Source organism: Nerophis lumbriciformis, linkage group LG12 (genome assembly GCF_033978685.3).
Source record: "Nerophis lumbriciformis linkage group LG12, RoL_Nlum_v2.1, whole genome shotgun sequence".
NCBI classification, from domain to species: Eukaryota; Metazoa; Chordata; class Actinopteri; order Syngnathiformes; family Syngnathidae; genus Nerophis; species Nerophis lumbriciformis.
This window is the reverse complement of record NC_084559.2, coordinates 6263069-6276228: the sequence shown is the minus strand read 5'-3', so window position 1 is coordinate 6276228 and position 13160 is coordinate 6263069. Positions and strand designations below refer to the sequence as shown.

Genomic DNA, 13160 nt, shown 5'->3' with positions numbered 1-13160 from the left:
TCCGATACCGATATTGTTTTTGCACTTCCGATCCGATACCGATAGTGACCGATACCGATACTGACCGATACTGGCCTATCCGAGCATGTATTAAAGTTATTTAGCCTACTTAGTTGTCAGAATCATGTTGAAAAGGGTTTTAGTACTCTTGATAACAACTAGCCAGCTGAATTAGGGGAGTTTGAATAATACACAATGGTTGGTAACAAGAAACTGACCTGTTTATTCAAGGATAGACACAAAATAGACAAAATTATGCATGACAAACAGAAATGGCATCATTGAACTAGAGCTGGGCGATATGGCCTTTTTTTAATATTGCGATATTTTAAGGCCATATTGCGATACACGATATATATCTCGATATTTTGCCTTAGCCTTGAATGAACACTTGATGCATATAATCACAGCAGTATGATGATTCTATGTGTTTTGATTGATTGATTGAGACTTTTATTAGTAGGTTGCACAGTGAAGTACATATTCCGTACAATTGACCACTGAATGGTAACACCCGAATAAGTTTTTCAACTTGTTTAAGTCGGGGTCCACTTAAATTGATTCATGATACAGATATATACTATCAGATATATACTATCATCATAATACAGTCATCACACAAGATAATCACATTGAATTATTTATAATCCAGGGTGTGGAGGGGGGTGTTGGATGTAAGTGTCAAAAAGACAGCCAAAAGAGTTTGATATGAGAATAAATCTAAAGTTAAAATATAGGGTAGAAATGCACCCATTTGCAGGAAATGTAGTCTTGATTTTCAAAATGTTCTTTCAAGGCTTGCATGTCTACATTAAAACATTCTTCTTCATACTGCATTAATATATGCTACTTTTAAACTTTCATGCAGAGAAGGAAATCACAACTAAAAAAATCACACATTTTTTCATACAGTGTTGATCTGGAAATTTTTGCCTCGGCATTTTGATGGTGTGGACGTGTGGCACCGAATGGAGATAAGCGTCTCGACAGACATTACAATATTTGAACAATGATGACGAAAACTGTTTTCTCTGTCGTGTCCGTGTGTCGAAAATTGTTATGCGCTTATTTTTTTATTTGATTTTGTGCGTGGCATAGATTTGCCGTGCGCAGAGGACGTTTGAGCAGGCGCGCACCTTAGCGGCTGCGCTAGCATCACAGCTAACGTTAGCCATGCTGCTACCTCTCTGCTGGGAGAGGACGTATACGTATGTGACGTGTGTAAGAAGTTGCGCTTGCTGTCTGTGAGAAGGAGACAGAAGAAGGAGTGGGAAGAGCCTGTAGTGCAATGCCAGCAGCTAAAAACAACTGCGTGAGAATCCATAGACCTGTGGATGTGTTGAAGGTGTGCTGGAAAATGCGGAACGGAAATAGGGAGCAGCAGGAAAGTGGAATGTATTATTTAAATCTGTGCGTTGGAAAACACGGACCGGAGTTTTTTTTTAAACTGGATCTGGATCGGCATTTTCCCATGCCTTGCCGATACGCATTTTTTGGCAAATATCGGCGGCCGATCCGATCCAAATATCGGATCGGGACATCCCTAATAGTGACCAACAGGCTGAATAAGTGTACGTTATATGAGGCATAAATAACCAACTGAGAACGTGCCTGGTATGTTAACGTAACATATTATGGTAAGAGTCATTCAAATAACTATAACATATAGAACATGCTATACGTTTACCAAACAATCTGTCACTCCTAATCGCTAAATCCCATGAAATCTTATACGTCTACTAGTCTCTTACGTGAATGAGCTAAATAATATTATTTGATATTATACGCTAATGTGTTAATAATTTCACACATAAGTCGCTCCTGAGTATAAGTTGCACCCCCGGCCAAACTATGAAAAAAACTGCGACTTATAGTCCGAAAAATACAATATGCAAATTGAAGGATGGACCAGAAATTACAACATTGTAGCAAACACTGAAATGTCCTTGATTATCAGTGTACATAGGAACTCAAATATTCTAAACTCGAGTAATCAAAGAAAATGGACCAAATTCTGCCATCTTCACAAAAAAACTCTATCCCCAAGTACCGTACTGGCCCACGGTCGTCCGCAGGGTCTGGCAGGACAGACCCTGACCTGTCCTTTTCATGCCCACCCGCGGAAATGCCATCTGGCTGGTGTGAATGATTACCACAGCAACGGCCGGGTGACCTGCAGCCAGCAGGAACCAAGGTCACTCCACCTCAGTGCTTTACACTCTCTGTGCCCTCTTTTCATCAGCCTGCAGGTGAATTATTCATCCTGGACAACTCAGAGACACACGTTCAACACTCAACTGTGCACTCCATGTACTCGTAGTAATGTGTAATGAGAAAATAATTGCTGCGCTGGTAATGATCAAAATCAGAATTACCTTTTTTTTTTTAAAAAGCACATTCATTTTGTAGACGCAGCTCTTCAGTTAAGTAGTCCGTTCCAAAAAGTACACCAAAAAAACAGACTTACAAAAAATGAAGTTTTTTTTTTCTAAGACATAATGTAAATTCAATTAGTTTCAGACACCGAAAAATACAGAAAATGATTATGGTTTTACGTGCTCAAAACAAATAGAAAATACGTAAATGACGAAAGAAATGGATAAACATTTAACATACAGAGAGGGGAAACAAACCTTTGTATTTTGCTACAAGTTCTTTCTTGGATTCAATCGTGTTTTTCACCTTCTTAAATCAAAGTGCTGGCACTCGCAAATTCATTTGGCCCTATTATGGAATATTTTGCAGTCGTTAAAAAAAAAGTACTGAGGCTGTGTCACCAAGCATGGGATTCTTTGTTTGAGCACTCAATTCCTCACACGTGATACACATAATTGTTTATGATAACTGAGACAGTATACAAAAACTGGAGCACATTTTTGTCGGAAAACAAATAATACAAAAAGAAAACATTGTTATTTATGCTGTAATTATAGAATTCCAGAGCAACAGAAGTACCAAGACTTTTGTTTTTAATTATTTCCAATTTCAAGCTCAGCCATGAATTGTACCTTATCAAAGCTTATAGTTAATCAGTTATGTTGACAATCTTAAGAGAGCAACAATTATTTTCATCACCAAAGTCACAAAGTGCTTGCACTGCACTAAAAAGCTATTTGTAATCATTTGTCAATCAAACATAACCAAAGCTTGGACCGGTTTCTGACGCTCTTCTGAACAACAATGAAGTAGTAAGAACCAACACCCAACTACTATCTTTCTTGGCAATGGAAGAGCTTTTATTGCGTATGGACTACAAGCCTTTTCACACTCTAAAACTGTCAAAGTAACGATTCTAATTGATCGATCATTTTACTAATGTGCATACAAATACTGTGACTATTCTGCAAATAACAGTTCCATTGAATCAAAGATGACTAGTTTGCATATAATCTGTTTTCGTCACAGAACTACTGTACTTTACATGCCAACCCGTAAATTGGTAACCTGCATTCTGCTTTACAAAAGGTGCAATCATTTACCCCTTTTTACAGGATACAATACTAAGGCTGCAGCCATCGATTACTTTAGTAATCGATATCGATTAGTTTGTCTGGTTAATAGCAATCAAATAGTTGAAAATAGTTGAAATGAACACATTTTCTGCCTGCCATAACCTTAATTATTTTTATTCCATAAGTGCCATCATCAACATTGAAATTGCCCTTTTATCATTTGCGCATTAATGAAAAATATACATTAAAAAAACTCTCTGCCGAGGTCACAGCATCGACACAACAACACTTTCATGTACACTCTATTGCAGCGGCGGTGCAGAAACTAGGTACGCGTATTTTAAAGGGGAACATTATCACCAGACCTATGTAAGCGTCAATATATACCTTGATGTTGCAGAAAAAAGACCATATATTTTTTTAACCGATTTCCGAAATCTAAATGGGTGAATTTTGGCGAATTAAACGCCTTTCTATTATTCGCTCTCGGAGCGATGACGTCACAACGGGAAGCAATCCGCCATTTTCTCACTTTCGTCGGTGTGTTGTCGGAGGGTGTAACAACACGAACAGGGACGGATTCAAGTTGCACCAGTGGCCCAAAGATGCGAAAGTGGCAAGAAATTGGACGAAATTTGTTCAAAATACGAGGGTGTGGGGAAAGCCGACGAAATGGTCAGTCGTTTGTTCCGCACACTTTACCGACGAAAGCTATGCTACGACAGAGATGGCAAGAATGTGTGGATATCCTGCGACACTCAAAGCAGATGCATTTCCAACGATAAAGTCAAAGAAATCTGCCGCCAGACCCTCAGGAAAAGAGAGCGGATGAGGGTATGTCTACAGAATATATTCATTGATGAAAACTTTATTCATTACTCGCGGTTTTACGTAAATTATTATACATAAACTGTGTTTACCAATAATTTAGCTTAAAAACATTTATTTTTTTCAATCATTCAAGTACATTCGGGTAGTCTTGTGTAATGCAGTATTTTGTGTCTATTTAGGTATGGTTAACCTGAGTGCTGAAATCGTGGAAAAATATATGTTCTTAGCGCGCCTGAAATGGGCTGTCTGCACTCTCAAAGTGCATGTTGTTGCCAAATGTATTTCATATGCTGTAAACCTAGTTCATAGTTGTTAGTTTCCTTTAATGCCAAACAAACACATACCAATCGTTGGTTAGAAGGCGATCGCCGAATTCGTCCTCACTTTCTCCCGTGTCGCTGGCTGTCGTGTCGTTTTCGTCGGTTTCGCTTGCATACGGTTCAAACCGATATGGCTCAATACATGGTGTTTACGTGACGTCACACATCCGGGTTATCCCGGGTCATCCGCCATCTTGGGAGGCAAACAAAACACACCTGGCCTAGTTGACACGCTTCACGATTATTGACAATAGCTTCGAGCAAACACTGGTGAAAGGCGCATAATGGTTATTTCCTGTTGGGTGAATGGATGTACAAATCGACGGGATGGATCAGTGCAGCGAGGATTTTTCAGTATTCCTAAAATTAGACACAACGAAGGAGAACAGACAAGGAAAATCAGCGAGGAGAGACGACGCTTGTGGTTGGCAAGCATCAATTGAGAGGGGGCATACTTTAAATTCATATATTTTCCATTTCAATCTGGGATTTAAGTGAAAAAAAATTGTCATACTCGTGAATTATATTTTATACTCTTCAGTTGGGCATTATCAAAACTAACAAATTGAATAAATTAACAAATTTATCACATATATAAATAAATATAAGTGGATGGGAGAGGACAGGCTTGGGCAGACTCCCCTTATCCTAAGGAGTCCGACGTGTCCTCGCTAAACACATGGTTTTAATGTACGTTATATATACATACCATGCCCACTACAAGCACTTTCTCGTTTGCAGTCATGCTTTTAACGTCGCTGACCCATCCGTTAATAAACTGGTTGTACGCCTCCAGAGACTTGAATGCCCTCAATTCCTCCATTGTATAGGCACTGGTGTAATTGACGAGGTAGTTCAAAATGTCTATGTACGTTATGGCCGGGAGGCATTTGTGGTCATACGTGAAACTTTGTTTCGGCACTTCGTACGGGTCAACGCCTATGCATTGTGTCTTCTGGTTGTATCTTTCCAACGTCTGGTTGTCCAAGCCTTCTTTATACTTCTTTTTTGCTGGTTTCTCGGCCATTATGCATACGTTTGTGAACGGGTTCGTATATATGAATTTGCTGATGTTGTACCGGTGCGCTTGCCTTTCAAAATGGCGGATCGCGCGGAGCATCATGGGAAATCAGTCGGGCGTGAAAACTATGTATAGCTTCAGTTTCTTCTTCAATTTCGTTTTCGCTACCTGCCTCCACACTACAACCATCCGTTTCAATACATGCGTAATCTGTTGAATCGCTTAAGCCGCTGAAATACGAGTCTGAATCCGAGCTAATGTCGCTATTCCTTGCTGTTCTATCCGCCATGTTTGTTTGTATTGGCATCACTGTGTGACGTCACAGGAAAATGGACAAGTGTATATAACGATGGTTAAAATCAGGCACTTTGAAGCTTTTTTTAGGGATATTGCGTGATGGGTAAAATTCTGAAAAAAACTTCGAAAAATAAAATAAGCCCATGGGAACTGATTTTTAATGGTTTCAACCCTTCTGAAATTGTGATAATGTTCCCCTTTAAAGTTCCAGGCACTCCGTGTAGTTCGGATTTATCCAGTTTTATTAGTTGCAACAGAATGACCCAAGGAAAAGTAATTTCATCAGAAACAAATTAATAGAAGAGATGGATCAAGGAAGCTATGGAAATTACGAAGCAAGGGATGAGAAGGCAAACATGCACACCTGGGACGCTGTCCTTCATCGGCGACGCCAGAGCGGAGAACAGATAGTGTATGGCCGGGTCAAGGAACTTTATTTAGCAGGTAAACCTACTGTAAAAATGTTGGTAACTGTAGATTAATTGAAAATTGCTTGAATGTTGAAAAATGTGCAAAATGTTCGGTGCAACACGAGTCAATAGTGCACAAATAATAGGCTACATATTTCCATTTATACTACTTGCGTTAAAATGGTATGTCCATGTGTTATGAAGTTTTTTTTGTTCCCATGGTCTTGAACACACCTTGTTGGCGGAGAATTAGGAAATGTTGTTGTGTGTCTAGTGAAACAGGGAGAAAAATGTGTGTGCACGGAAGGAAATACTTGTTGGAATTGGGCTTGTTGTGGGTATAAAATTGGCAATTAAAACTAAAAACAGCATCGGACTTTGTGTGTCTTTTTCGGGACGCTACAATACATTATATTACTTTGATTTGTTTTCGCATAAAAAAAAACTCTCATTTTTAAGGTGTGGTGGCTAATATTTTTCCACGATCAAGTACATTAAAATCCTGCTACAATTCTGACATGAACGGGTTGTTGACATTTAACGAGGTACTGAATAAAGATGTGGCTTTATTATACAGTATAGTGATTTTCGATAGTCTCAATGTTATTGCTGGTTATACGCGGTGCAGGATGAGGTTTTTCTGCTTCACCCTCATTGCCCCAAAATGTATGTCAAACACGAGAAAAGTAAATAAATAGCTTTTACCTCACTTTCTTACGGTTTGTTGAGTTAGCACTGGATTGATACGTGGACATGACCAAGTAGGTATTTGATACCTCGAAGAGTTTACATGTTGTGATTTTTGTTCAATCCCAGAAAGACTGACTTAAAAGTTGAATCCTGGCTTTGTAGATACACTGAGACCAAGTCTAAACTCATTGTGTTCTTGAAGCTGCACCAATTTCCTCCGATACCTCGAAGAGTTTATATGTTGTGATTTTTGTTCAATCCCAGAAAGACCGTGACTTAAAGTTGAATCCCGGCTTTGCAGATACACTGAGACCAAGTCTAAACTCATTGTGTTCTTGAAGCTCCACCAATTTCCTCCGAATTTTCAACAAAATTGAAGTGCAGAGGATTCTTCGCGACGTCTCATTTTTAAAAAAGGTGTGGCGGCTAATATTTTTCCACGATCAAGTACATTAAAATCCTGCTAGAATTTTGACATGAACGGGTTGTTGACATTTAACGAGGTACTGAATAAAGATGTGGCTTTGTTATACAGTATAGTGATTTTCGATAGTCTCAATGTTATTGCTGGTTATCCGCGGTACAGGATGAGGTTTTTCTGCTTCACCCTCATTGCCCCAAAATGTCTCTGTCAAACACGAGAAAAGCGAACTTAACCCTTCGAAATAGTTTTTACCTCACTTTCTTACGGTTTGTTGAGTCAGCACTGGATTGATACGTGGACATGACCAAGGAGGTATTTGATACCTCGAAGAGTTTACATGTTGTGATTTTTGTTCAATCCCAGAAAGACTGTGACTTAAAAGTTGAATCCTGGCTTTGTAGATACACTGAGACCAAGTCTAAACTCATTGTGTTCTTGAAGCTGCACCAATTTCCTCCGATACCTCGAAGAGTTTACATGTTGTGATTTTTGTTCAATCCCAGAAAGACTGTGACTTATAGTTGAATCCCGGCTTTGTAGATACACTGAGACCAAGTCTTAACTCATTGTGTTCTTGAAGCTGCACCAATTTCCTCCGAATTTTCAACAAACATGAAGTGTTTTGTCCAGAGGATTCTTCTTGACGTCTCATTTTTTTTAAAAAAGGTGTGGCGGCTAATATTTTGCCACGATCAAGTACATTAAAATCCTGCTACAATTCTGACATGAACGGGTTGTTGACATTTAACGAGGTACTGAATAAAGATGTGGCTTTATTATACAGTATAGTGATTTTCGATAGTCTCAATGTTATTGCTGTTTATACGCGGTGCAGGATGAGGTTTTTCTGCTTCACCCTCATTGCCCCAAAATGTATGTCAAACACGAGAAAAGTAAATCAATAGTTTTTACCTCCCTTTCTTACGGTTTGTTGAGTTAGCACTGGATTGATACGTGGACATGACCAAGGAGGTATTTGATACCTCGGAGAGTTCACATGTTGTGATTTTTGTTCAATCCCAGAAAGACTGTGACTTAAAAGTTGAATCCTGGCTTTGTAGATACACTGAGACCAAGTCTAAACTCATTGTATTCTTGAAGCTGCACCAATTTCCTCCGATACCTCGAAGAGTTTACATGTTGTGATTTTTGTTCAATCCCAGAAAGACTGTGATTTATAGCTGAATCCCGGCTTTGTAGATACACTGAGACCAAGTCTAAACTCATTGTGTTCTTGAAACTGCACCAATTTCCTCCGATACCTCGAAGAGTTTACATGTTGTGATTTTTGTTCAATCCCAGAAAGACTGTGACTTATAGTTGAATCCTAGCTTTGTAGATACACCGAGACCAAGTCTAAACTCATTGTGTTCTTGAAGCTGCACCAATTTTCTTCCGAATTTTCAACAAACTTGAAGTGTTTTGTCCAGAGGATTCTTCGTGACGTCTCATTTAAAAAAAAAAGGTGTGGCGGCTAATATTTTGCCACGATCAAGTACATTAAGACATGAACGGGTTGTTGACATTAACGAGGTACTGAATAAAGATGTGGCTTTATTATACAGTATAGTGATTTTCGATAGTCTCAATGTTATTGCTGGTTATACGCGGTGTAGGATGAGGTGTAGGATGAGGTTTTTCAAGGAATTAACACTGTGTAATGTCTCGGGCGTCATGGTGGTAAGGGAGGGCAGCTAGTACTGTCGCACAGGAGGCATGCTCGCTGCAATTTGACTCATGTACACATCATAAATATTTATCGGCCACGTTCAACCAGTCGACGGCGGCGGCAGCAGCAACAACCGGCATCCTACTGCAGCTACTCTGATCCTAGCCCCGGATGAGAGAGAGAGCGGTCCAGCAGCACAGGAGCCGGAATAACACTCGACACCAACACACCAGATGTGATTGTTCCTGCTCGGTAGGCTAAGGCTGCCAGCTCCTGTCATTTCTCATGATGCGCGACATCAGTCAGACGGCGGAGATGGTGCCCTTGCGCCGGGCCGAGACTGATTTACAAACATTAGCAGGGAATACAATTACACAGACCCCCACCCGAGACCCAGCAAGCATTTGGTCCATTTAGAAATAAACACACACATAGACATACATACATATACATATACATATACATATACATATACATATACATATACATATACATATACATATATATATATATATATATCTCAAAATTAAAGTATTGCTAGAAACATAATAGTATATGGGACTTTATTGTATTATGTGTATAGTACATGTTCCAATAAGAAAAAAAGCATAAAACACCACCAGAATTAGAGATATTACAAGTCAAAGTGATGAAGCTTAGTGTTACGCTCATGACTTGGTGTAACTAAACATTATCCTATAAGATGAAAGCAATTGCATTTTATTGATATTTGAAATGTATTCAATGTTTATAAATGAATATTTAAATATACTAGATGTAAAAAAGGGAATAAATATTCAAAATAAGATCATTAAATGAAATCTAGTTTGGTTACGCCATCATGAGCGCAACACAAGGTTGTAAAAGTTTCAACTACAATTCTAAATAAGATGTCAAAAGCAAACTGAAATCAAATACACACGGCTTAAAGATTGATCAATACCTATTTAAATTTAGTAATACATGAATAGGATGATTTATCAAAATATAAAAGAAATATACCTGAACAGAACGCTCATGATGGTTACACCAAAAAGTAACGCTATGAATCGCGTTTTTGCACGTTTTTGTGGCATTTTTATGCTATTTTCAAGCATCTCCTTTTTATTATCGTTGATTTTAAATGGTCAGACTAATGCATATTATATATGCATGCCCTAGTACACAAAAAAAATAGACATATTTATCTTGATTGTTACATTTTGAGGTACATTTGTGCAGGTGGGTGTACCAGAGCTGTACACACACCGACATATATATACATATACATACACACACACACACACACACACACACACACACACACACACACACACACACACACACACACACACACACACACACACACACACACACACACACACACACACACACATATATATATATACACATACATATATATACATATATATACACATATATATACATATACATATATATATATATACATATATATATATATATATATATATATATATATATATATATATATATATATGTATATATATATATATATATATATATATATATACATATATACACATACATACATACATATATATATATATATACACATACATACATACATACATACATACATATATATATATATACATACATACATACATACATACATACATACATACATACATACATACATACATACATACATACATACATACATACATATATATATATATATATATATATATATATATATATATATATATATATATATATTAGGGGTGTGGGGGAAAAAATCTATTCGAATCGCGATTCTCACGTTGTGCGATTCTTTTTTTATTTTTTATTATTATTATTATTGCAGCTGAGATAGGCTCCAGCGACCCCCCGCGACCCCAAAAGGGACAAGCGGTAGAAAATGGATGGATGGATGGATTTTTTATTTTATTTTTTTTAATTAATCAATCCAACAAAACGATACACAGCAATACAATCCAATTCCAAAACCAAACCCGACCCAGCAACAGTCAGAACTGCAATAAACAGAGCAATTGAGAGGAGACACAAACACGACACAGAACAAACCAAAAGTAGTGAAACAAAAATGAATATTATCAACAACAGTATCAATATTAGTTACCATTTCAACACAGCAGTGATTACAAAATCCCTCATTGACATTATCATTAGACATTTATTAAAATAAAAAAAATGAACAATAGTGTCACAGTGGCTTACACTTGCATCGCATCTCATAAGCTTGACAACGCACTGTGTCCAATATTTTCACAAAGATAAAATAAGTCATATTTTTGGTTCATTTAATAGTTAGAACAAATTTACATTATTGCAATCAGTTGATAAAACATTGTCCTTTACAATTATAAAAGCTTTTTACAAAAATCTACTACTCTGCAGACTGGGGTAGATCCTGCTGAAATCCTATGTATTGAATGAATAGAGAATCGTTCTGAATCGGGGAAAAAAAATCGTTTTTGAATCGAGAACCCCGTTGAATTGAAAAACAAAAAAATCGATTTTGAATCGAATCGTGACCCCAAGAATCGATATTGAATCGAATCGTGGGACACCCAAAGATTCACAGCCCTAATAAATATGATGACTTATCAAAATATAAAAGAAATATACCTGAACAGAACGCTCATGATGGTTACACCAAAAAGTAACGCTATGAATCGGGGTTTTCCAAGTTTTTGGGGCATTTTTATGCTATTTCCAAGCATCTCCTTTTTATTATCGTTGATTTTAAATGGTCAAACTAATGCCCTCGTAAACAAAAACATATTTATCTCGATTGTTACATTTTGAGGTACATTTGTGCAGGTGGGTGCACAGAGCTGTACACACATATACATATATATATATATATATATAATATATATGCAATATTGTCAGGATTTGTGTTACTGTTATAGTAACACAAATCCTGACAGTATTGCAAATGCACTAATTCAAGTTTGCAGGTTCCAGTGGGGTTTAAGGAAGGTACACAGACAAGGTGAACGTACAATGGTAATAAAATCAACTGCTCACCTGCCACATTCCCAACGCTCGCAGTTGACAGTCCACCGGAAGCTTCAAAACGATGACATTAACACAACAAATAATGTTTGTTTTGTTGATCATCAGTGACGACTACCGGTATGTCCGTCGGGCTTCCGTAGAACACCAATATCTACGCCATAAACTTTCCACTTGCCAACACACATACGGCGAATATAGCACATTATTCGGGTACCAACCAGGCGGGCGGAAGGCATAAGAAAGCAACGCCTAAAGACGTAGAAGAGTGAAAAGTTACCGACTCGACGCCGCATTAAAAGTTTCCGTCCATGTCAGCGCGGCGGAATAAAGGTTTTGAAAAAGCAAAAGGCGGAAAAGAAAGCCTGTGAATGTCAGTGCTGTCCGCGGTGCTGATCCCAGATCGGTGTGGCGAGCGGAGGCTGTGCTGCTGATCAATGACTGAAGCGAACAAAGGCAGAACGGGGATCAATTTCTAATAACTATCAATGCGCGGCGACGACGCCACTTTCAACCCTCACGGTCGACCACCAAAAAAAACGTCACCAAAGCCCGCAGAGTGCCCGAGAAGACTTACCGTCGGTGGACCGGATGAGAAAAGGTAGACGAATAGCACTAACCTGGAGCCGCCGTAGATCAAATTTCTTCCAATATTGAAACATCGATCCTACATCGGCGGCCATCTTGGGGGATATTGAAGAGTTTTTTTTCTTTTTTTTTTTTCCAGCGGCTGCAATAAATATGTGGGCTGGATTCCCTCTCCTTAAAGAGCGCAGGGTCACATAATAACACTCTTATATACTACTAAATGTTATTTTGAAGAAGTAAGAAAAAAAGAAAAAAAAAGTAAAAGCTAACTACGTCAATATCAACTGATAATTACACTTTTGTTTTTTGTTTTTTTGTTGTGTTTTTTTGCTTTGGCAAAAAAAAAAAAAGTTATCAATATTGACGTAAAGAAGCCCGTGGCTGATCGATACGGTGTGGGAAAGGAAGGGAAGGAGAGACGAGTACATGAGTACATGAGTGCTGCACAGGGA

The 13160-nt window shown here is 38.1% G+C and overlaps 1 protein-coding gene across 1 annotated transcript in view; it reads right to left on the bottom strand.

Annotated features, from left to right (window-relative positions):
- Window positions 1-12814, bottom strand: part of LOC133595358 (homeobox protein cut-like 2) — a 328330-nt gene extending 315516 nt beyond the window's left edge. Inside the window, exon 1 of the mRNA XM_072914271.1 lies at window positions 12741-12814. Within this exon, the coding sequence (XP_072770372.1) occupies window positions 12741-12803 (63 nt within the window). The 5' untranslated portion in view covers window positions 12804-12814. The remainder of the gene's footprint in view (window positions 1-12740) is intronic.
- Between the last annotated feature and the right edge of the window lie 346 nt (window positions 12815-13160).